Genomic DNA, 25,200 nt, shown 5'->3' on the forward strand with positions numbered 1-25,200 from the left:
ACAATTTAATTTCGAGTTTAAACTTTTTTCCTCATTGGTCTTTGTAATAATGGTGAACATGAATTTGTGAAACTAGTACTGTGATATATAGAACTTGATTGAAATCTTTCTACTTATGTTTAAAAGAAGTTTCTCGACCCGGTTACAAATTCTCGACTTAACACAGGTACGGTGTTCAATTTTTTCCAAATTTTTCCCAAGAATCAATTGCACTCTTCTTTTGATGGTAAGGCAGCATGCCACGACTACGAGACGCCTGTGGTGATAACTTTGTTAATCTCAGGATACACTGGCCTAATCTTTCAATCGATGCTCATACAGGTAGATTTCCATGTATGAATTCAAGGTGAATAATATGCGTCTATATATGTGAGCTTATGCATATGTATTGTATATTTTCAAAAATTAAATTAAACCTCCCGGTTTTAGAAAGCAAGAAGTAGTAAGCCCAAATAAAAAAAATTCCAAACTATCATACTGAAACTAAAACAATTGGTCTAGTTAAATCTGCAGTTGCGCTAGCCATCATACTGGGGACGCACAAGGTCGATGGTGATGCAAGCAGGATATTCCAGAGGTCATAAAAAATTGACAAAAGTAAATATTGAACATAAAGTCCACGCGTGTATGACCAGATGTACAACTCTAATCTCATCGATCCACGGAGGATGGGTCCAAGTGTCCTACGCATCCACGGCGCACGCCAGTCGATCTATAGTTGCGGCGCGCTCGGTCGTCCGTATGACCCGATCCATCGCATTAGAGACTTGCATCGCGCCGCCGCCAACAACAAGACGATCCGGTGCGTGATGTCGATCTCCTCCTCTTCCGCCACCGGCGATGGCGGCGGCGGGAGCACGTCGACCATCGCCGCCGACACGACGACCGGGTGGCACGAGCTCAAGGTTCCGGGCCACACCAAGACCAAGGGAGGCGTCGGCAAGGGTATCAACTCCGCCACGTTCATCGTCGGAGGGCACAGCTGGTACATCAGATACTACCCCGACGGCAACAACGAGAAGAGCACCGATTGGGTATCCGTCTACCTCTACCTCTCAGAGTCTGCCGCCGCCGTCGATGGCGACGTCAAGGCGAGTTACAAGTTCAGTATCATCGACGACGACGCCGACGCCGGTGAGGACCTCTCATCTTACACCAGGACGGGCAGTTACTCCTTTTGGAGCCCAGGGAAGCCACGGGGGTACTATAAGTTCGTCAAGGCGACGGACATGGAGTCTTCTCTCAAAGGCCACAGTTTCCGGATCAGATGCGATGTCACCGTCATGAAGGAGACCTGCGTGGATCCCACTGCTGCCAAGTCTCTCACCGTGCCACCGTCAGACCTGCACCAACATCTCGGCGCACTTCTGGAGAGCGAGGTGGGAGGGGACGTGACGTTCGATGTCGGCGGCGAGCAGTTCACGGCGCACAAGTACGTGCTCGCTGCGCGGTCGCCGGTCCTCATGGCAGAGCTCTTTGGTCCGATGAAGGAGAACACCATGTCCAGTTTACAGGTTCATGATGTGGAGCCGAGAGTGTTCAAGGCCATGCTCCACTTCATCTACAACGACTCGCTGCCGGAGATAGACGAGGATGATGAGGTTGGGATGGCGCAGCATCTGCTGGTGGCGGCGGACAAGTATGGCTTGCCGAGGCTGAAGGTTATGTGTGAGGCCATGCTGCTCAAACACGTCGACACAAGCGCTGTGGCGACTACGCTAACATTGGCTGAGCAGCATGGTTGTGAAGGGCTCAAGGAGGGATGCTTCAGGTTCATGAGATATCCTGGCAATACGAAGGCGGTCATGGCGAGCGAGGGATTTCAGCATCTGAGGACCAGTTGCCCCTTTCTTATTGAGGAGATGCTTGCTAAGCTTGCTCCCTGACCCCTTCAACTAGCTTGAAGGGGATCAACTTGTAAGAGCACTGTCTGTGATTCTTTTTATATTCATATGAACTACTATATATCTATCTAGTTATATGTTACACAGATCGTGAAGCTAATTGATCAATTCTAATTTAAAACAGGAATTGTTTAGTTTCATGATATTTTGTTTTCAAAACAGAGGTTATATATGCCATGCAAGTACTGGTCGAATACGAACAATGTTTTGAGTTATGTTTTTCATGTTACGTTATATGAATACAAGGAAAATACAACTCATGTAATACTTTGCCACCATCTATGACCATCAAGGTCTATCATCTAGGGCATAAAAACTTGTTATCTTGGTGCTGTCAAATTAGTTTTATCTGGCTACCGGTGGAAATTTGCAGGAATACAGCTTTCGACCGTGTACCTTCGACAAGCAGGAGGGGGTGAAGGCAGTAATAGGTAGAAGAGGTCACCGTGGAATCCTGATTCATTCCTGACCATGTTCAGGACAGCCACAGCCATGACGGGAGCACAGCCTGCTAGACCAATGCAATTTATTTAGTCCCCGCTCACTTGGCTAATATTTTCTCTTTAGCTCACACCATATACAAGACAATACTTGGGCTGGACCCGGGCTGCATCTCCCCAGCTAGCCTGGGCCCTAGATCCGCCACTGATTGTTCTATAATTCTAGTGCAATAGGACCCCTTCTTAGAGCTTGGCACAGTGCCTGTATTTTTCCGACAAGGCCCTGGCTGTGTTCACCGCTTGCTGCGTTGGGATAGGATGGAGGGCAATAATAGACTCGAGAGCTAGTAGAAGAGGTCACCGTGGAACCCTATCGTTCGTGGCCCATGCAACTGTAACGATGGCACGTTACACCTAAAAAGGGTATTGAATTATGCCTAATCTCCTTGCCTAGACGCAAGGTCAAGGTCTGTGGTATGGCCATCGCTATCGAGTGTGGAAGGTGATTGACAAACAAATGCAATTTCATAACTAATCCAATATATCAACCCCATCCACTTGTTCTTATGATTTTTTTTATCACATGATGTTATGTGTAACCATAGGTTATACATGTTTTTACTAGGATAAAGTCTTGCCTAGCACTCGTGAGCAAAGACCCAAAGGCATTGCTGGCTTCAGTAGCATCAAGACAGTGACATTTTTACTTTGACAATATTGACTGCACCGAAGAGGAGCTTACAACTTCGGCTATGGTGAAGATGAAGTGTCTACCTCATCTACTTCGACTACATCGGCTATGATGAAGAGTGATCCGAGGTTATGCCGAGGCACAACCTAGTTCGAGATGTGAACATTTGACAAGTATCAAGGCTCCAAAGGTATTTAAAGCCGAAGAGTGAAGAAAAGAAGCTTCTGGGACGAAGACTTCCTCAACTACGAAGCCTGTCCACCTCGGTTGGTAGATCTAAGAAGTAACGAAGGTAGAAAACAAAGCTTCTACCCACAGACTTACTTCATCACCGAAGCCGAAAACAACTACTAGATTGGTTGTTATTGTCATGTATGTGTTGATCCGCTAAACGTGCATGATTTTTTCTCCAATTCTTTTCTCTCACTGGGTTTTTGGATGGAGCTTTTAGTGAGGCGTGCGAGTGGATGGTCATGAGAGCGCTCCTCGTGATCAAAGGCATAGGCTTGTTTGGTCCACTTCATATGTATTCAGCTACTTTGCTTTGTTCTACCAGCCAAACCATAGTAGTTGAGGTGCTACTCTTGGAGGAATGGCCAGGAACCACAGTAGTTGATGTGCTACTCTTGGGGGAATGGCCAGGCCAATGTAGAAAATGGACCTTATGTAAAGGTTCAAGGGTGCATTGGTAGATGTTGTAATCACCAAGGGGTTTGGGAGCAAATTGCCACCCCCTCCCACCTCCATATGAAGGACCCAATGAGTCATAAGGACGGGACTCACTTGAACACTCCTCACTTGTTCTCACATGATCCAAATTGCCCCTTTGCCATTATTAAAAAATATAATAAAAAGACCCCTATACATCCTTTGAAATTATCCACTTTTATTATTTCATAATTAAAATAAGCCAAAATTTATTATTTATATGCACCTCTACCATTAAGTGTTTACCCAAAATTTTCTTATGCTTTCTTTGCATTTACACACCAACGAAAGAACGAGATACACATTCAATCCTACATCATAAGAGTATGCGTTATATTTCTGAACAAAGTAGCGAAAGTTTAAAGGAAAAAACTGTTATAAATCAATCAATAACTGCCAATTTATGAGTACATTAACAGGTAAATTAATCAAATATATTTGTAGCCCTCATAATCCGATAGACCACTTCATCTAGTTGATCATGCAGACGCATATGTGCAAATTGGATGGCCACTTCATCTAGTTGATCACATAAAAGTAAATGTGCAACTTGTGCAACTTGAATGACCACTTGATCTAGTTGATCACATAAATAATGTAAATGTGCAGCGAATTGAGCATAGCTCACCTGATAAGGTTCTTTGTGGACCTGCCCACCAGGATTCGAGTCTTCGGCTTGGTGTTGGTGCTCGCATTTTTCTAAATTTATTTTAGAATTTAACAGGAGATATTCTTTCAGTGCTAGATGATGTGCCATCGATGGTAAGGTGCTAGTGGTGACTTCGTCAATCTTGAAGATCCGCAGGCTCAACCTCTCTGAGGTGCTCATAGAAATAGGTTGAGTTTGGGTGCGTTAATTTGAGCGTCTGTGCAGTGTTGTACTGTGCTTTGTAAAAATATAAAAGTAGTGTGCAACTTGGATAGCCTAATAGGTAGCCTAGCTTACTTTTATTTGCGTATGGGTGTGCTTGTATATCTGTCATAATCAAGACAAGGCGCACCGTGGAGCTTGATTTTCTACGCGTGTATTTTTTTTGGCGCGAACAGTTTTGTTGATTTTGTCCACGCAGCTTAAATTTAAGAGGTACTACGTAGATCATCACAGTGAGAACGATAGCTGCCGCTTGAGACTTGACTAAGAAATGGCAAAGGGACGACCCCTAGTAGTAGGCCGGTGGTCCTATAAGATACCTCCAACGGTGTTCCAACTTCGGTAGTGAAGTGCAGGAGTCCTTCGCAGAGAGAGAGAGAGAGAGAGAGAGAGAGAGAGAGAGAGAGAGATGGTGCACGCCGCGGTGATAAGCCTGGTGTCTACAGTGGTGGGAGCGTTGTTAGTCGCCGTAATCACTTCAGCCAGCCGGCGCGCGGTGCAAGAGTGCAAGGAACACAAGAGCGTGCCGGAAGAGGTGGAATCCCTCGTCGAGGAGCTCAGAGCCGTCAGTGCTTTCCTCGAAGAGATTGAAGACGGGGATGCAAAGGCTTTGTCCAAATGGAAGAAGCTTAGGGATGTGGCCGAAGAGATGAAGACCTGCATAACGGACTTCAAACGCCTTGAGGCCCACCGCGGCAGAGGCCTCGGGGGTCCGGAGTACCATAACATCGCAAGGACTGCCAAGAAGCTCAAAGCTAGAGCACGCGGTGTAATTGAGCTTGAAAATATCTACGACCGCAAAAGTAAGTAATGTATACTGCTGGTTCGGAAAGCAAAAACGTGCGTACTTCAATCAAAATATGGAACTAGTAGTAGCTGTTCTTTATTCAGCAGCACGCACGAGCGTTTGTACGACTTGGACATTTATGGTACCTAAAATGGCTATGGTAGTTTCTATGTAGGTATTTGTGGGTGCCTCTTTTTTAAAAAACAAAAACAAACTAGATGTGTCCTGCACGATTTTGCGGGCTAGATATTACTTGTCCTTTAATAATATATTGTATTTGTTCCTAAATATGTAGGATCTTATATAGCTGTCATGGTTCCCGATTTACAGTTTTTTGTTATTTTTATGCTAACCTTTTCGAAATATTGAACTCTTAATTATGGGATTTAGAAAGAGAATGCAATGAGCTTGATGGTCTTTTTTTTCCCTCATCTAATGGCTCCGGTTGACATCAAGTCTCGTCCTACTTGTGGCCACTGTCGGGAACTTCTCAGCCGCCAATTTAGGTCCATAGATGATTCATCTTTGCTCACCTCTTGATGTTGCTCTGAAGGCATCCGCCCCCATTTTTGTCGCCTAAGTTGACAACTTGACAACGATATTTGTGCTACAGAGACTCTACATAGATTGATGGTGCGTTCAGAAATTTAGGTTTAGTGGATCACATATAACATTCTGATTAGCAGCGAGAGATTAAGAGCCCCATAGTAGGTACATCCAAAAAAACAAGTCACGATTCAAAATTTGTCCAACAAAACAATTCATTATTCCCTACTCGTATGTGCATGTGCATGCAAGAACTAATTAGCACCAAATATGGTAAATAAATAGTAGTAACTAAGGTCATTTTACATTCTTTGTTAAGTAAATAGTGGTAACTAATTAGCACCAAATATGGCCGGGACGCGCGTGCTGATGACGGTCGACGGCTACTCCAAAATCTTGGAGGCGCTCGACGCCGGCGGCGGGAGCATCAAATCCGAGAGGTTCCGCGCGTCGGAGGGCACAGCTGGTACATCGAGTACCGCCCATTCGATTTCGACGAAGACGAAGAGGAGGACGGCGACTGGGTGGGCGCCTACCTTTGTCTCGATCGCCCTGGTGCTAACGATGAAGTGAAGGTGCGGCACGAGCTGGCCCTGCTCGACCGTGATGGAGACGTAATTACGTCGATCCAGAGCTTATGTACCTTCTCCAGCACATGCAATCGCGATTACACCAGGATAACGCCTCGCCTCGCCTCTCCTCGAGGACAGCTTCCAGGTCAGGTGCGACCTCACCGTCATCGAGGAGGCCGCCGCGGCCGGACCTACACTGGCACCTCGGCGGCCTCCTCACTACTGGAAAACTAAGTGTTCATCCCAAGGCTCAGTACCAGTTGCATTTTGGTCCGGTACTTATATAAGCATTAGTACTGGACCTAACGGCTAGTCCTCAACGAGGCCACCGTAAACCCTTTTAGTATCGGGTGGAGGCTTCACCCGGTACTAACGTGCAACCTTTAGTACCAGGTGAAACCTCTACCCAGTAGTAATTTGGAGTTCACTGGATTGAAGTTCACCGCACGCATCCGCTCCTCACCATCTCATCCGCATGCCTCCCTCTCTCTCCCGAACGGCCCTCCTCTCTCCCTTCTCCCCTCACGGCAGCCTCGCTTCTCTTCCTCCCATTCTTCCAGGCGCGTCCCTCCCCTCACAGCTGCTCCTCCCTTCTCCCCTCCGCACGCCCCTCACTGCGATGCCGGTGAGGAGCGGCAGCGGGGCGAGGTGAGGTGACAGCACGGCGGTGGGGGAGCGCAGAGGTGGAGTGGCGGGCGACGGCGCGTGAAGCAGTAGCGGGCGATGGCGCGTGGAGCAGTGGGATCTGCAGGCCGGCGTGGTAGGAAAGGGTGGAGGCGTGGTGCGGGCAGCAGGATCTAAGGGGTGACGGTGCGATAGAATGAGGTGTGTGGCCTCACCTCTCTCTCTCTCTCTTTCTCTCTCTGGGCGAGGGCGGCCAGCGGCGCGAGGGGGCTAGCGGAGTGCGTCATGAGGGCGGCCAGCCGGGCGAAGGGGTCAGCAGGGGGTTGCGGGGGAGGCGAGGTGGCAGGGACAAGGGTCGGAACCAGGCTTGGTCGACAAGGAGGAAGGTCAGTCGGCGGTGATGAGTTAGAAGGGCGGCTCTCTCTCTCTCTCTTCAGTGCGGGGCTCAGGTGCTGTGCGGCCGGGTCTCTGGTGCTCAGGCGGATGGCGGTGGGTGCGGCCGGGGCTCCGGCGCTCGGGCAAACGGCGGCGAGGTGCGACTAGAGCTCCGGTCGGCGGATTTCTTTTTTTATTTTTTAATACCCCTTTAGTACCAGTTATTTGATCCGGTACTAAAGGACCCCCTTAGTACTGATATAGCAGCACCGGTTGCACAACCGGTACTAAATGGGGGTTTGGGACCGGCACGATTCCCCAGCAGTGCCTGGCGAGCCAGGTGGGGTTGGACGTCACGTTCCACGTCGGGGGCGAGATGTTCACCGCGCACAGGTGCGTTCTCGCCGCCCGCTCGCCAGTATTCATGGCCGAGCTCTCGGCCGGAGAACGCTGCCACTGGCACACATGTGCGCATCGACGACATGGAGCCGAGGGTGTTCAGGGCTTTGCTCCACTTTATCTACACCGACACACTACCTGAGGTGAAGGAGGGTGACGACGACAAGGTTGCCGTGGCTCAGGGTCTGCTCGTGGCGGCGGATCGGTACGGCGTGGAGAGGCTCAAGTCGACCTGCAGCGAAATGCTTTGCACCTGCATCGACGCGCGCACGGCTATGACCTTGCTGCAGCTGGCTGACAGCCATGGCTGCCGTAGGCTCAAGCAGGCGTGCATCAGGGTCATCAAGGACATGCTCGCCAAGGTGGCGACTCCCTGATGATGTCGTCTTCAACCAGGAAGAGGCAAAGATGTCTCTATTTCTATTCTATCAGTGCTACTGCTAGTTAAGTTCAGTCTCATGCTATATATCCTTGACTAAGTTCATTATCAATGCCAGTTCTATTTGTAATCTACTATATGCAGCTGCTACTATGTAAGTTCAGTATCGCATTACAGTTGGCTAAGTTTATGACCAATGCAAGATTTTTGTGGTCAATCTAAATGCATGTCCACTCAAGTTTGAGAGATTTTGTAACTATTTGCATTTGTGCAAGGGGTCATTGTTCTATTCGAAAAGCTTGCAGCATTAACTGTTTTATGTTACTGTAACAATCTAGCGTTAGTGTTACGTTTTCCTTTTTTTTTTAGGTAAAAAGCCACTAAAGTTTTCATGAAGACGTCATGTCACACTCCCCAGATTATAATGGTTTGAATAAGCAAGATAATAACGCACAAATCAATCTATTCTCCTGCAAGCACAGGTTCATAATTCTGTTCAATGACTTGGGTTCAGCCATGTTCCAAACTCACCTCAACTTACATGAATCAGTCAGGTATCCATGGTTCTGTTCTCTACCAAAATCACTATCCATAAAGTTACAACCCAGGCAGTAGCACAAGAATTTGTAACAGAACATGTGCTGATTGGGTTTCAGGCCTGAGAACTAAAATTGCTACACACTGAATCAAAAGAGGGGGCATCAACATACACACTGCTTCACTACAAAAATGTGACATGAGGTATCCATGGTTCTGTTCTCTACCAAAATCACTATCCATAAAGTTACAACCCAGGCAGTAGCACAAGAATTTGTAACAGAACATGTGCTGATTGGGTTTCAGGCCTGAGAACTAAAATTGCTACACACTGAATCAAAAGAGGGGGCATCAACATACACACTGCTTCACTACAAAAATGTGACATGAGATCTCGCTTCCAAATTGAAGAGTGAACTCTTGACATGTTCAATAATCTTCTCTGGAGAAAAATAGCAAACAAAGAAGTTAGCACAAATGAAGATTAGAGAGAGCCAGTTTTTTTAAGGAAAAAAAAGACAAACATAAAGAGAGGTTGAATTCACCTTTATGGGGACTGATTTGAATCAATCGATCCAAAACCCTCCAGTGGCCACACCTAAGATTGAACAAAAAATATCAATACTCCCCCATTTTCACCTAGAGGGCAAACATGCAGTGATAAAATTCTAGGGTGATGGCCCACATGATGATTTGGTAGCAATGTAGCATTTGGATTGTGCTAAGAATTATAAAAACATGTTAGCATCAAGAAGTAGCAAGTTCAAGCAGGTAAATCTGCAGAACAAATAGAGTATGAAGAAGTATGTTCCAATTTCTATGTCCCACAAATCAAGATTTGAAGTTTATTATAAGCTTCAAAAAAAGAAGAAATTGTATGTCGATATATCAGGGTACAAACATTATGACCTATAATTAAGGAAGTTCAACCCAATACCCTTTTTTCTCCTATTTACATCCTGGCATTGGGGAGATATGATGCCCAGTTATTTTAGGGAACCTCCAATACTGCATGAAGTGACCGTGCTGAAACTGGAACAATAGTATTTATCCTCTTAATACACACCAGTAAAATGTATTGCTCCGGATTATTATCATTGGACAACATTGATGAGTTATCCAGGAATTTGAGATTAAAGCATGGGTACATAAGATGATAAGAAGATACTGAAGCCCTTGAACTCAACGCTTTACCAAAACATGTCAGCAACCATGCACTTGCAATATAGTGTTAAGGTGCAATTTTGTCTTTTTCCGCAAATTTAAGGTAGTTGCTAGTTGCTTGCGTCCATGGAACCATAAAGCAAAATATTGGTTCCAGAGATTCCACCATATTAAATTAATGGGGATGCAAAATAAATAATTGAGCTTACCCGACAAAAGATCTTCCCTGTAATGAGACCATAAGGCACAGCTCCAAAATGCCTTGAATCTCTAGAAGCATAAACATTATCTCCCTGCACCCAAACATGACCTTGTGGTACCTATAATTACATCACCAAGGCAAGAGCATGAGGTGACCATACATGTTTTTAAACAAAATAACCATAAGCCATAAAAGAAACAATTGAGAAATAAACAACGGCACTCGTCATGTCCGAATATCACACCTGGAACCCGCTAAAGCACCAACATTGAACATAAACAAATGTTGGAATTTAACGACAGGGATGTCTTTCATAATATTTGACAACCAAACCTCAACAAGCCAATTTTTTTCTGCTATTGGTTGCAATCATTTGAAACACAACTGTAGGAATTGTATCTTCTGATGGAGTGATGACTGATAGCAAAAGAAAACAGAAAAAAACAGTTTGGCCAGCATGGTAGCATGCAATCCTAATTAATTAAGTATCATATTGGTAGTGATTGTTTTTAGAGTTAATAACACCATGTCTCATACTGAACCAATACCAACAGTCCAGAGTTGAGACATTTCTAAGATCATGCACAGATTTTGAAGTGGAGCTCACATAAATGTTTCCAAGTTCGATGCATCTCTAAGCAGATATAAAAATAAGGGAATTTCAAATTAAACAAAGCACGGAACTCTTAATGTCAAACCCACTAAATTGATAAATTCATAATGAATATGGACATAAGCAAATGTCAGAATTTATACAGGAATTCAGATAGTTTTGGAAAACCAAAACTCTGTAAGCCAAATTTGCTCAGTGATGACTGACAGTAGCACTACCACAGAGCAAGTTTTTCCCATCACATCACACAATCCTAAGTATCTAATCGAATCAGCAGAAATATTTTTTGGGTTAATAACACCATATCTGCAAAAGGGTCTCTAGTATAGTGGTTAGAGCACCTGGGTAGCACTCAGCAGGCCCAGGTTCGACTCCCCGTGGGAGCGAACTAAACGGGTCTGGAATAAAAAAGTATAAAAGAATTGGTAGGGGCTTCCCCTGCTGACTTGGATCAAAAAAAAAATAACACCATATCTCATATTAAACCAGTATCAGTAGCTCAGGCACTACATTTTCCTAAGATCAGCACAAATTATGAACTAAAGCTGATAGAGATATTTCTCCAAGTTTGGCGACTAGTAGAGTCTAATTATCAATTACCAAAAACACAAATGTCACCACTTCAGCAAATGGCATCACATTACACTCATGGAAAAACACTCGCCTTTCTTGCATCTCAATTCGAAGCAAAAAAAAATAGTCAAAACTACTACATCATCTTTGCCGAAACTTCTTCAAATCCACAATGCTCACAAACAAACCAAGAAAATTAGATTGTCTGCTAACACCTCAAGAAGCACAACAAATACTGTAATAAATTACCACTAATGACTAGCTACTGCCCGCAATAGTATGCCAAGCATCTAGAATTGCGTCAATGAATCACACCACGCAACCAAATTGTAATAATCTTTAAAGCAGCAAGAGCATCAGCTGAGACTTAATCCAATCACGGAGGCAGCATAGCAAGCAGCTCAAAACTCAGCCCAGTATCTACTCACCACGACGGTCTTGGCGGCGTCGCTGTTCCCGGGGTCGACGAGGTAGGTGACAGAGTCGCCCCCCATCCCGACGACGCGCTTGGCGACCGCCTTGCGCGGATCCTCGGGGGAGATCATCAGCACGACGTCCCCGGGCCCCACCCGCCCCTGCCTCACGCTCACCTTGTCCACCGCCACCACGTCGCCCGCCAGGTTCATCGCCGGCAGCATGCTGGGGCCCCGCACGATGGCGAGCGAGCAGAGGTGGTGGTCCACGACGTGGACGGCGCAGAAGGCCTGCGCCACCAGCAACGCGCGGGAGAAGGCCTCCCCCGCGATGTTCCGCCACGGGATGGCTCCGAGGCGCCGCACGAAGGCCGACATGGCAGCGGCGGCGCTCGCGGCGAGGGGCTCGGGCGGCCGGCGGGGCGCGGCGAGGGCGGCCGTTGTGGGGCGCGGGAGGCGCTCGCGGCCGGCGGGGGGGCGCGGGTGGCGCTCGCGGGCCGCGGCGAGGGCGGCCGGCGGGGGGCGCCGGCGGCGCTCGCGGCGAGGGGGCGGCGCAGGGAGCCAGGAGACAGATTTTGGTGCGGCGCAGGGAGATGGATGGAGTGGGGAGTTACATGGGTTCTTGTTGGGCTGGGCCTAATTGTTAGGCTGAAATGTACATCACGGGGCCCCGTGGGTCACCCGCAGGTGGACTATAAATCCGGTCCCGCACCCGCCATGTGTCAGGTCCTGAACCCGAGACTCGCGGGGGGAATTCCGAATCCGCCCCCGCTACCGTCGAGTCTGAAACCCGTGAGTCTCGGATCCACACCTAATCGATTGCCATCCCTATGTAGAAGGGAGCACCCGCGGATTCCAAGGTCGTCTCCTAATCCTCCCTATTCTTTTGGGCCTACAAATTACGTGCTGGTGGGCTCATGGTCGAACACTTTCACGTGGGCTGAAACCCAGACGTAGCTTCCCATATACTACCTTTTTCTTCAGAAAAAGTGCTTTTAACGTCCCTCATCTATTGTCAAAGCCTAGCTTTCATCCCTCATCTGCAAAACCGGGTATATGACATCCCTCAGCTGTCAAATCCAGTTGAGTTAGGTCCCAAGGTTGTTTTGAAGGTGGTTTCACGTGACGTGGCATAGGCCCCACATGTCATACAACAAGTGGCGGTGGACCCTTTCTTCTTCATCCTTTCTTTCTCCTCCTCCCTCTCTCTCCCTATGAGCGGCCGCGTCCGGCTCTCTCTCCCCCACGTTTGCTCGCCCCTACCCGCAGGTCCACTGCCATCTTCGCTAGCCCTCCCAGTGGCCGCTCATCCCCCATGCCCGGCAGCCGCTTGTCGTCCGCACCTAAACCCGGCAGCCCTCTTCCCTCTCCATCGCTTGTCCTCCGCCCAAAGGCCCAGCGAATCAAGAGCCCTCATCCCTCTCCGCCGCATGTCCTCGGCCCAGAGGCCCGACGAGTCGGCGATCCTTGTTCCTCTCTAATGGGAGGCCCCCGTCCCTATCGGCTCGTCCTGCTGCCAGAGGTCAATTCGCACCGTCGTGGTTGGAGGAGCAGAAGCTAGTCGACGGTGCAAAGGTCAAGCGGAAGTTAATTCACACCCCTACTCCGGCAGTAGCTCATCGACCGAACCCGAACCTTCCTCACCTCGCGCTCAAACTCCACGACCCGTTGTTGACCAAACCAATCTACTCCTTGCCGGCAATCGTCGAATTCCCAACCACAGTGCACCACCGAGCCCCCATGACCGCCATCCCTTCGCCGGCACAATACGCCCATGTAACACCTCGGGTGTTTAAATTGTAATTACACTTAATCATCTGCATAAACATGAGCATCCTGGCATTGCAATTGCTTAAACCCTTTTTATTGTTGCTTATTGTTCAAATGCAAAAGTATGAAGTAACTTAAGTTTTTTGCAATATAACTGTGGCTCTTGTTATTTTATTTAAATACTTGATACAAAATGACCAAAGGTAGAATTTTGCTTAATTTTGGGTGATGTGTGCCAGTGATAAAAATTCAGTGAAGTTTCAATTTCAACTGTTTTCCTTTTCAAATTCTGTACAAACCTGTTGGGCTCTGCAGTTGGTTCAAGTCTCTTTTTGTTCTTTGTGATTTTATCTTTTCAATGGGTATTTTTGGGGGGATTTTTGACCAGCTGCACCTTGCTCTTTTGAAGGAGAAAGTTATTTTCAAAAAAAATGTTTAGGCCCACTAGTCACTCCTTCTCCCTCCTCCCATCCCTCTGCTCCTCTACCGCGGGTGGCAAGGCAGAGCTCACCGCCACACGCCAGCGCCCACGCCACAGGGCCCACCACCCTCCATGGCTTCGCAGTCAACTGCGCGTGCGCCCGTCAAACCCTGTGCGCGCCATACTACCGTCGTCCTGTCACCATCGGCTCCGCCGCCCATGCTGCTGACACCGATGCCAGTGTCTCCTCACCTGCGCTTCCCACTGCTCGCACCTGCCCTCGCCACTGCTCGCGCTTGCCCTCGCCTTTGCTTGCCAAAGCCCAAGGTATGAACAACGACCGCCCCGCAACCTTATCCTTTCCCCGGTCGCCGGCTTCCTCTCTACCTCCTTTTTCTTCCTTTCCTCTTTCTTCTCGAGATAGAAACAACCCGAGCAAGCCATTCCACCCGCTGGCCAAATCTACCCAGTTCCCTTCGCCAAAACCAAATCACCACCACCCACAATTAGCTCACCTCCCCAACTCTCTCCTCAACCACTCCTTGCCCATCGCCATGCACCCAATCATCGGGGCTTGAAGTTCCAGTGCTGCCATTGCCCCCACCAGCACAAGTTCCACCTCACCGTCAAACTACCCCTTACCGGCCTCCTCTCCTCCAACCAACAACCAAAATCGATCCGTGGTGAGCTCCTGGTCGTGATACACCCGCGGTTTCTTGGAGATAGGCTAGTTGCCATGCTCAATTTTGAGCTCACCGCCAGAGTACCGCCGCCGCTAGCCGCAGGGTAGGGTAGGGCTAAGGTTCTGGGGCAAGTAGAGGAGGAGGTGCGCTAGGGTGAGGGCGAGGTGCCCGGGAAGTCATCTGGGTAAGCACGCAACCGCGCCTGTGCCGGTGCACCACCGCCACCGGCCGTGGGCATGCCCAAGGTTGAAGAAGGGGCGGGGTGTTGTGTGGAAAGCAAATAGAAGCTTAGAGGGTCATGCATAAAGTGTATGGGTTTAAGTGCTGAGGTGGAAAACATAAAGGGCCTTAAGTGTAAGATCTAGGGGCTGTAGTGAAAAAGGAAGGGCGGATATGCTGTTAAGGTTTATTTCTGAGGGCATTCATGAAAATGTACCCTTTTCTTTGTCGTGTTTAGTTTTGTTTGAAAAGGGCTGAAACTTTGAAAATCCCTAGAAAATTGTCGAAAAATGCTAAAAATTCAAAGTAAAGTGTGTTAGGTCTATGATGACCTGTTTCACCTAGGAAAAATACTTATTATGGTGAACCATTGTTTCTGATGCTGAATAAAGTGCATGTTGTTTAATCTCCTTTTATTGGAATAAATAGCTCTGGTGTTCTTTAAATCTTGATAAATTTTCAATAATATAGATTAGTGATTAAAACTATTCTGAGAAGTTTATAGAACCAAATTGCTGATATAACTCCAGTTATAATTCATTCTTCATATCTACCATGTCACCATGTTTGATTTTTATTAAATTCCGTGTTAGTCCAATCATGCTGAAATTTTTATGGTAAATTTTTTGGGTGATTGGAAACCTCCCGTAAATCAGGCATGTTCATATAACAATAGAGGCTTCCTGAACATTTATTCATGTTGAAAGGTAGCTTATTTATTCAAGTTACTTGCTGCTAGAATTTATAGACCTACAATTTTTTTATGCTCTTTATCAGTAGCATATTCCTCCCTGAAATGGTTGCCAGCGAAATCATTATGGTTACTTGCATATGTCTTTTGTTTAACCTCTAGCATGTTGTTCACCATAGTTCATTCATAAACATGTTTCTTTTTGGTAGATAACTTTATATTTATATACTCTACTTGATCTTTGAACCAAGTATGATTGAGTTGTTGCACTCTTTAAACTTAAGGTTATGCGTGTGTCATCGTCTTTCAATCAACTCATACATATGCATTGCCATGTAGATAACCCGTTAGTTGACGATCTTTATGAATTGATCGCCACGTCCGAGAGTGAGCATTCCGAAGCCTCTCAAGTTGAAACGCCACAAGACTTGAACCAAAGTTCAGAAGAGCCCAAGGCTAGTTTCGAAGGCAAGCATCGGAGCATGACCACTAATTTCAAAACTATATAATGTTATTACTTACGTAATTTACATTTATGCATTATGTTCCAAGAAGTTGAATGAAACCTTAGTTGCATGATCCCTAGGACTTCCATGTTCCAATATTAGTATGCGTAGGTCGATAGAAAGGCCGTGCTTAATTAAGATGGTAGAAGTCGAGTGATTGTATGTCACTCGTGAGATATAGGCCATGTTCTACTTATGGCTAAAATGGAAATGAATGGTGAAAACGAGAAAGGTTGGAGACCAGACAGAGATAGAAATGTTGTTGGTTATTGTTGTTGGTACGCTCCGCCTGTGTCGATTAAGGCCCGTTTGTTGTTGGCCCTGTTGATTAAGTTTGAATTGTACTATCCTCATACCGAAAGTAAGAGGTAGTTGAAACTGGTAAAATCTAGTACCATATTGTGCGATAGTAGATTGAGTTCGGTCCAGTTTCCTATTCGTATGCTAGTCAGTAACTCACATCTGGCCTGGGGAGGTACTGGTGGGGATTAGTACTTGAGGGTTGCAGGATGGCTCAAATGTTGTCGCTCTCTAAGGGAACTGGTTGTCGGGGCATGCATATGTTGTGTGTCTAGGTTCACCTTGCAAGGTTATAAAATCGGATTGATTCACCGTCGCTCTCAGTTAAGAGAACCTTGATCACTGAGTCACATCATAGTAAGAAGTGGAATGAAAGGAGATGTGAATGATGATGATATGTTATATGTTGATAATATCCTTTGTTGATTAATCTTGTATACCATGCTTGATCTAGATGTTTATGCAAACCTAGTTGGTACTTGTTACTTTTAAACTTGAGCTAAAATATTGAAAGTAAGGATCCACTCTTAGTTGCTTTCTGGCAAAACAAACCCCTCAGCCAAAAGCCTTGCATACTATGAGTCGGCTAAGTATATACCATAGTCAGATAAGTCTTGCTGAGTATTATGCTTGTTGATTACTTTCAGGTGCTAGCGAAGAAACCTTTCTTGAAATGAGTGCTATTCTACATTGGGCTGGCTGTCCTTTACCCGAAGGGTGGTCGGTTGAGTGGCTCCCGACCTCGCCTTGAGGTAGTCTCGTGTTGGATGACATGTTGTCGGGCTACTCATGTCGTCACGTATCTTCGTTCGAGCTTTACTGTTTTAGTCTTCCGATGTGTTTTATTTAAATAACTCTGGTTTGTAATCTATCTAGTTACTTAGAACTCGGTTTGTAAATTAATTCGTGTACCCTATGTTTGCAAACTGAAATGCCATGTTGTATCATCTGCGCTCGTCTTCATGTGAGACTTGTTGCATATTGTTTCGATCGAAATATTCAGTGATTGAATCGGGCTTGACCCAATAGATTGTCAGATTACACCATTTTAAGTGTGTATTGACTAGATTACTATTAAAAGGATGGTTAGCACACTTAAGCCGGTTTAATTTGGACGGTTCTGCCACATCCTAGCACCGGCCATCTTCCTTCAATCACCCCCGCCAACACCTAGCTAACATCCATGGCTACCTCCTCGACCTATCCCCGCCGCTTGCCATCCCGTCCGCGGATGGGAATAGACGATTCCCCGCCCGCCATTGCTGTGCCAAGACCGACCTCCACCCGCACGCCGATGACCACCCTCTGGTCACCATGTTCGCTGTCCAATTGCTCAAACCAAGCCACGGTGAGACCCTGGCCCTCATGCTCGCGACCTTTTTCCGGTTTAGCTCAGTTGCCGCACTTGATTTGAAGCTTGCCGATGGAGCGCCGTCGCCGCTAGTCGCAGTTAGTGCTAGGGTTTGGGTTTCGGGGAGATAGGAGAGGGAGGAGGTGCGCTAGGGTGTGGCGAACGTTCTAGGGTAGTCAAAGTGGTGGAAGGGGAAGCCCCTGCGTCGACGTTGCTGCACCACCACGGCTCACCGGTCGCACGCCAAAGGTAGAAGGTGAGGGACCTGTCTACGAGGAGAAAGCAAGGAGAAAGGAAGTCTAGGGGGCTATGAGTAAATGTTTATCCACGTGGACCCATGCTTATGTGTCGCCACGTAAGCATAAACCACCCTCAAAACGGTCTTAGGACCTAACTCAACTGGATTCGCAGACGAGGGATGTCAGATACCTAGTTTTGCAGATGAGGGACGAAAGTCAAACTTCGACAGTAGACAAGGGACGTTAAAAAAAACTTTTTTCCTTTTTCTTCAAGAATTAGCCCAACTTTTCCTTCAAGAGTTTATTCTTCAAGGAATAATGTGTAGCACTATGAAATAATTTTGCATACAACTCTGCCCCAATTAAATACGAATACAGCGAAAGCTACGAGTACACGTTGATCCGGCACCGCGAAATCAAAGCTACGAGTACACGTTGATCCGGCACCACGAAATCGACGATGAAAACATAGCATGATTCTCCCTGTGCCAGAACATAACTACATTTAAATTTTTCCAAAAAAATTTAACTTTGACGAACAGTATCTCAAAAAAATAATTTATTTTAAATAGAAAAAGTTACATATTATAATAATAATAGTTAGTTTAACGATTAATCTACTAAGTACTAACATCATTTTATGTTATTACTCGTAGCTAAAATTTAAAACATTTGACTTTGAATAGGAGGGAGTATGAAGGATAACCCAAACACAGAAAATTATACTAGAATGCCAGGGTAACACCCAGACTTGGTTTCCATGTCTCTAGGAATACATATGTTCTACGCGGGGTGTCGTATATATATAGCTGGCATACAGGACAAGTTACTTAGATTAAGGTAAATAAAAAAAGAGGTCCTGGTAAGGATTCATCATCTACTATATAATACTACTAGTATATGTATATGGGGGTGTACTGGGGCATCATCCTCCTCGCAGAGACAGGTAGCTGGTGCCTCATGGGGTAGTCGTCGTCACTCTAGAAGTACATGAGCTGTTGCTGCTGCTGCTGCTGCTGGGCGGCGGCAGTGGCAGCATTGATGCCCTGGAAGCCACCATCGTAGATAGCCTGGCTGGCTCCGGTGTCCATCCCCAGCGTGGCCTGCTTCAGGGCGTGTTGGCCCATCAGGGCTGGGTTCGCGGCGATCTTGCTCAGGGCCAGACGCTGGTAGGCCAGGAAGTCAGTTGCGGAAACACCGGCGAGGAATGGAGATGGCGCCGGAGGGGGAAGCGGCGAAGATGCTGTCCCTGGCGGAGTTGGCTTGTTTCCCCAGGAGCACTGCAAAATTTCCCAGGCAAAGATGACAATTCATCAACAGACTGATCAATGTATTGGTAACAGATACTAGATTACTAGTGGATGGACAAATTTAATCTTGTTTCGATTAATGGTGTAATACAATACCATGAAGATGCACCAACACCATTACTCTCGAAAAAAATAAGGGGTTGTTTAGTTGATGGTGCTCTAGGTATTGAGATTTCAGTAAATACTGAGAATGCAACTGTGTTTGAAATTCTCAATAGAAAGGAAGTCTGAAAAGTCTGAAGGAGATACCCTTATCGGCCTCCCGCCAATCAGTTGACCATTGCCCATCTGAATTGCCAGTGCCGCTTCCTCATGGGTGCTGTACCTCACAAAGCCAAAGCCCTTGTCACGCGTTACACGGACCTCCTCAATTAAGCCAGCCCCAAGTGAATGAAAAAACAGGTGAACATCATTGTTGCTGGCCTGATAGGTAATTGAGAAACACGGCAGGCATTAGAAAAGCCTATGCATAATCAACATAAATAGCGGATATTCCATTGAAAGAGTATTACCTCATGAGGAAGACCACCAACATAAACAGTGGTAAAGAGTGGGTTGTTTTCAGGACCAACTTCATTTGGATTCTCCTGTCCAGCTTCTGTACAACATTAAAAGATTGAAAAGAAGTTGCTAGTCAGTAGTTTCAAGCCATAACTGCAACAAGTACATCATTATAAAAATTCCCATTTTACCTACAAATTTAAAATTGCAAAAACTATTGCTAGAATGTAGTAAGCAACTAAATCTCTTCAGAATACTTCTAATTTATTTATTTAAAATTATTACTAAAAGTTGCACATAAGACCTTTGCTGAGTTGGTCGCTACACATTATACCATAACATATAAACTAAGGAAAAAGAGAAGCTCAATAAGTCAAGGCACATGTATTCACCTGATGAACCATTTGTCTGGTCCACTTTAGTGTCCACACTTTGTTTCTCTTCACCAGCATTAGCGCCTTTCGTTGCCCAATTGCAACGAATTTGGCGGTTGCCAAGCCACTTACCTGCCAGTAGAGAAAAAACAGGCGTAATCACTTCGTGAAAGGTTAGGACGCCAAATTGGAACATAAACTAGAAACATGGAAATAGAAAACTCACCGTTCAAATCATTTATCGCATTTTGAGCATCCTGTTAATAAATAATGACACAGTAAGATGAAACAGCAGGTCCAAAGTTTTAAACAAAGATGCACAAAGGGCTTAAAAATCATGATTACACTACCTGCTGGTTCCTGAAAGAAACAAAACCAAACCCTCTGGATCGTCCTGTTTTCTGGTCCCACATAACCCTAGCATCTCTGCAAAAGTTACCAAGCTAAACTGGTAAACAGATATTTCATGTACTCGCTACTAGCAAACTACTCTGCTAACAATGTCAAGGGTTGACAAGCAGATGATGGAGGGGAGATGAGTTAGGCAATGCTTACGAGCAGGTAGAGTATCCAGAGAAAAACGCAAACAAGGCGGCATCAGTGATTTCAGGGCAAAGGTCCCCAACAAAAATATTAAAATGGCCTGCACAGATGAAGATTCATCACCACAGCTTAGCATCGGAATTCAGAAACCATACTTTTACATCTATGTATCTGCATGACACTTGAAAGAACAAGTAAAATACAAATATAGAATATAATGTAATCATCTTTCAGTTCCAAACCTGATGTATCCTCCCTCTGAGTACTTGTATATGCCCAATTGACTTTTATTGGCTGACCATACCTGGTTTTGGAGGGTTCTTAGAAAATTAGAGACAAAGGGCAGGACAGAGTTCATGGAACATAGCATGCACAAACCCAAAACACTTACAGTTGTCTGCCATTGAGAGACATAATTGCTAGTGCAGCAGATCGGCGGTCATAGTAGTCAATGAAACCAAAAGACGACTGCAACATCAGAAGGGAAAGTGTAAAGATCACATTATCACAAACAATATAACTAATATAGGCTAAGGTAACCTATAGTAAATCATTAATAATTAACAGATTAAACAAACAAAATGTGATTTCTCAAACTGTAATCTTAGGATAAAAGGGATAGTGATCAGTAAGTGTGTGTGTATTGACAGTGCTACAAATATCATAACTGAGACATTACTATTTTGGTCCATTCAAAAGTGATTTATACCGATGAAATGGATATGTCTGGCATTCAAAAAAATTGTTGGCTCAATACAGGGGAGGGGTGCCGCCTAGGGTTGGGCGCGCCTGGGAGGTGGAGGAGCGGAAGGAAAGTCCCGGGACAGATTGATCCCGGTCTCGTGATACCATGTAAAGAGATAGAATAAGGGGAAACACCACACACCCTAATAAATGGGGGTGACCTTTAATATATAGCCAATATGGCTTGGTATACAAGGAATACAAACAGTATACATGGAAAGCTATAAATCAGCTATACACGGCTATACATTGCCTAATAAATACCTTTTAACAACAGCATTCTTGCATCTCGCTAAAACAATATGCCAATTCAAAGGTGCCAAAAAACCTCAAAAAGCAGATTTATGTTTTGATCGCCAGATACAATTAATGGATCAGTTCTAACGGCAAACAATAAACGCTAGTATGTTTTGAACTGCTATAACAGCCCAATTAATTTAGAGGTTGGTATGGAAGGACTCATGTGGTCCCACACTTCTCTCTGGTTTACTTTGACCCCATAAGTTGAATTACCAACATACACAATAACAATGCGTTTTAGCACTAACTCTCATAATATTTTTAAAGTGATTAAAAAATCTATTTAAATATTTCAGTTATTTAACTAATTGTTGTACATTATTGAGTACCAAAATAACTAAAACTATTTAAATAAGCATTGAAATCATTAAAGCAGGTAGTTAATTCATTCAAACAAGTACCAGAGACAGAAAAAAAAAATGGAAAAGCATGTTACTGGTGTGTATTTCCATGGTAACTAGAATTGTGGAGGAAAGCAAACCAAAACAAAAATTAAGGCAGTCTGAAAAGGAAGGCTGGGTTTTCTGGGGTTCTATGGGGGTGTTTGGATCCCCGGAGTAAATTAGTCCCTGTCACATCAAATGTTTGGACACTAATTAGGAGTATTAAACATAGGCTAATTACAAAACCAATTTCACAACCCCTAGGCTAAATCGCGAGACGAATCTATTAAGCCTAATTAATCCATGATTTGACAATATGGTGCTACAGTAAACATTCGCTAATGATGGATTAATTAGGCTTACTAGATTCGTCTCGCGATTTAGCCTAGGGGTTCTGCAATTAGTTTTGTAATTAGCTCATGTTTAGTCCTCCTAATTAGCATCCGAATATCCGATGTGACAGAGACTAAACTTTAGCTCCAGGATCCAAACACCCCCTTTAAAAGAAAGAAAGATCCACCTTTTCTTTTCTGATGAGCTTGCAACCTTCTACTGGACCAATACTTTGGAAGACTTCCTGCAGTACTGCGTCCGTCACTTGAAGATGGATATTGCCAACATACCTATCCAGAATATGATCAATGAGCACGAAACATAAATAACATAGAACCTGTGGTCAACATTAATTTGCAGGTTTGCAGCATGAAGTGAACAATTTGATTGTCTTTGGCAAAACATTCTGCATTAGAACATTTGAGAACTAAGGAAGCAAGGCTATATTTTTATGGAGATGCTTTTAAAAAAAATCAACTTTTAGCAGTACAGCAGTCCTAAGGCAAAGAAACACTCCCAACACTTACACGCTGCGGCATGTGCTTGAATCAAACCCAGGAGGAAGGTTTCCGCTAACTATGGGCTCTATCTGCAAAAAGATACGAGTGTAAGCAAAAGTTTTGCATGAAGAACACAGATACATATCTGATTTCAGAATACAATTGGCATTCGCCTTAAAAATGAAGAACACTAGAGTTAAGCAAACAGATAAGTAAAGCTGTATGCCAGAAGCCCAGAACAAAACATACAGTTTCATGGAGGATTTCCGAGATTAATGCTCACACGAAACTATTATGTACCAATGTCATGATTGTAGCGTGGCTGGTGAATGAAAACAACAGATTAAGATTTAATACGGAAGTGCTAACTCCAATAACAAAAGGATGCGAGGGAACATGCACTTCAACTTAATTATTGCACGTCTACAAATAATCATCACCAGTGCAAGTATACTTCTTTATGATCAAATAGATCAAAAGAACAAAACATATCTATAATTGGTGACACATTTAGCATTCAAAATTCAGGTGACCTTACAGGAACTCATATAGATTTCATATTATAACACCTTGAATCAAATTAAAAGCATCATGCTGTTAAAAACGCCAAATTTTGCACAAAGTATCCCTTTTCGTAGCACGCACATAGAGCTCCACCAAATTCGCCATTCCGTTTGTAACCGGTAAATGTTGCAGTTTGCAAAAGCTTCAAAGTGCCTCCTTTAAAAAAAGAAAAAAGGGCCTTGCTTCCCTCATCAAGCATTACTATCCAACAAGTAAATGTCAACTGCAAGTAGGAACTAGTTTGCCCATATTACACTAAAGCAAGACTATGTCTGGGCATGGACAGACCTTTCTAAGTTTGGTTAAACTAAAAGGCGAAGAAAAAAGAACACCCAGGTATCACAACAATCACTCCATGTACAATGCCTGCTGTAACATGATCTGAGACTACCCTAAATAGTCACAATCCAACGAAAACCCTTAATCCAGAAACCCTACCTGAAATCTAAATCCTTTTCCCCCGCACGCTCACGCACCGACACCGAGGACCGCAGAATCGTGAAAAATGGCGACGAAATTGAGAAAATCCGACCGCGGACACCCGCCGAGTCCTTCACAATTCCACCCGAAAACCCCCCGAATCCCCGTAATTCCACCCGAAAAACCCCCGAATCACCACAATTCCACGGGAAAACACCAAGCCCGAGACCACCTACATCCCACCCACCACTCCCTCGAATCCGAAACCCCCCGAATCCCAACCCCCAATCGATCCCCCCCCCCCCCCCAAAACACGCGCAACCCACGCCCACCCGCATCGATCGAACTGGAGGAGAGGCGGCAAAGAAGAAACACAGATGGGAAAGCGAGTAGAGGTCTTCCTACCTGCGGCGCGGCGAGGAGGCCGGGGTGCGGGTGTTGCCCGGGGAACAAGGGCGGCTGCGGCTGCTGCTGCTGCTGCTGCAGGAGCAGCGCCTGCTGCATCAGCTGCTGCTGCTGCTGCTGCGCCGCGGCCGCCGCCGCCGCCGCCGCCTGCTTCATCCGCTGCTGCTGCTGGTGCATGCCGCCGGCGAGCGACCGCCTTCCCCCGCCGATTATTAGTTAGGGTTTCGTCGCCGGTGGGGTGGAGGGAAACCCCAACGGGAGGAACAAGAAAAGAAAATAAAAAGAAAATAAAAAGAAAAAAAAGGAAAAGAAAAGAGAAAAGAAAACCCTCGAAGCCGAGGGGGGGAAGAGAAGAAGAAGGCGAGCGCGGAGGCGTTGCGGGGTGCCGCCGGCCGTCGGGCGCGGGGCGAGAGGATATTTCCGCGTGCGCCCGCGGAGGTTTTCGGTTCAGCCCCTGGGATTGCCGCGATTTCCAACTGCACCCGCCGTGTCAGTGGCTGGGGTGCTTCTAGAAGGGACTGGGTTGCGGTTACGGAAAAACGCGAGGGGGCGGGATGCAAAGTGTGGGTTGGCCGGAGGCGCGGAGCTCGGGCGCCGCGGCAAGGCGCGGTGCATGGACTGCGGTGCGCCGGGGGTGACGTGGCGTGGCGGCTGGGGCGGGGGACTGGTTGGTGGGCCCGCATAGCAGGGAGGGAGGGCGTGGGAGGGTGTACGTGAGCCGTGGTCACGGAGCGGGGTGTGGAGAGAGCGGATATGGGGCAGGAAGAGGAGCAGGACAGTGAGACAGGCCGGGGGATCCGGTGTGTGCCGGGCTCCGTGTGGCCTCTGCTGCTGCGATCAGGACT

At 46.0% G+C, this 25,200-nt stretch overlaps 3 protein-coding genes across 3 annotated transcripts; 1 reads left to right on the forward strand and 2 right to left on the reverse strand.

The window, feature by feature from the left end:
• The first annotated feature begins 677 nt into the window (after positions 1-677).
• Positions 678-2,047, forward strand: LOC117833905 (BTB/POZ and MATH domain-containing protein 1). Its single transcript, XM_034713501.2, has one exon. It carries the CDS (start codon positions 810-812, stop codon positions 1,884-1,886), a length of 1,077 nt encoding a protein of 358 aa, XP_034569392.1. The 5' UTR covers positions 678-809; the 3' UTR covers positions 1,887-2,047.
• A 6,695-nt stretch (positions 2,048-8,742) lies between these two features.
• Positions 8,743-12,318, reverse strand: LOC117866215 (mitochondrial ATP-independent inner membrane protease subunit 1a). The gene is made up of 4 exons (XM_034750372.2): positions 11,814-12,318; positions 10,207-10,317; positions 9,379-9,431; positions 8,743-9,275 (listed from the first exon to the last, which is right to left on the reverse strand). Exons 1-3 carry the CDS (start codon positions 12,174-12,176, stop codon positions 9,381-9,383), a joined length of 525 nt encoding a protein of 174 aa, XP_034606263.1. The 5' UTR covers positions 12,177-12,318; the 3' UTR covers positions 8,743-9,275; positions 9,379-9,380.
• Positions 12,319-18,680: 6,362 nt separating this feature from the next.
• Positions 18,681-24,742, reverse strand: LOC117833483 (oligouridylate-binding protein 1B). Its single transcript, XM_034712991.2, has 12 exons — positions 24,356-24,742; positions 22,994-23,055; positions 22,654-22,756; positions 21,098-21,174; positions 20,949-21,010; positions 20,719-20,806; positions 20,514-20,589; positions 20,390-20,420; positions 20,182-20,295; positions 19,801-19,886; positions 19,538-19,711; positions 18,681-19,258 (listed from the first exon to the last, which is right to left on the reverse strand). Exons 1-12 carry the CDS (start codon positions 24,530-24,532, stop codon positions 18,959-18,961), a joined length of 1,350 nt encoding a protein of 449 aa, XP_034568882.1. The 5' UTR covers positions 24,533-24,742; the 3' UTR covers positions 18,681-18,958.
• Positions 24,743-25,200: the final 458 nt, after the last annotated feature.

This window comes from Setaria viridis, chromosome 8, assembly GCF_005286985.2.
Source record: "Setaria viridis chromosome 8, Setaria_viridis_v4.0, whole genome shotgun sequence".
Lineage (NCBI taxonomy): Eukaryota > Viridiplantae > Streptophyta > Magnoliopsida > Poales > Poaceae > Setaria > Setaria viridis.

Excerpts from the sequence above, each read along its gene's own strand:
- LOC117833905 (XM_034713501.2), top strand. The coding sequence starts at position 810 with ATGTCGATCTCCTCCTCTTCCGCCACCGGCGATGGCGGCGGCGGGAGC.
- LOC117866215 (XM_034750372.2), bottom strand. The coding sequence starts at position 12,176 with ATGTCGGCCTTCGTGCGGCGCCTCGGAGCCATCCCGTGGCGGAACATC. Across the intron at positions 10,318-11,813 it reads ACGCCGCCAAGACCGTCGTG|GTACCACAAGGTCATGTTTG; the intron begins GTGAGTAGATAC and ends ATGTAATTATAG. Across the intron at positions 9,432-10,206 it reads CAGGGAAGATCTTTTGTCGG|GTGTGGCCACTGGAGGGTTT; the intron begins GTAAGCTCAATT and ends GTTCAATCTTAG.
- LOC117833483 (XM_034712991.2), bottom strand. The coding sequence starts at position 24,532 with ATGCACCAGCAGCAGCAGCGGATGAAGCAGGCGGCGGCGGCGGCGGCG. Across the intron at positions 23,056-24,355 it reads GCCTCCTCGCCGCGCCGCAG|ATAGAGCCCATAGTTAGCGG; the intron begins GTAGGAAGACCT and ends ATCTTTTTGCAG. Across the intron at positions 20,807-20,948 it reads TCAGAGGGAGGATACATCAG|GCCATTTTAATATTTTTGTT; the intron begins GTTTGGAACTGA and ends TCATCTGTGCAG.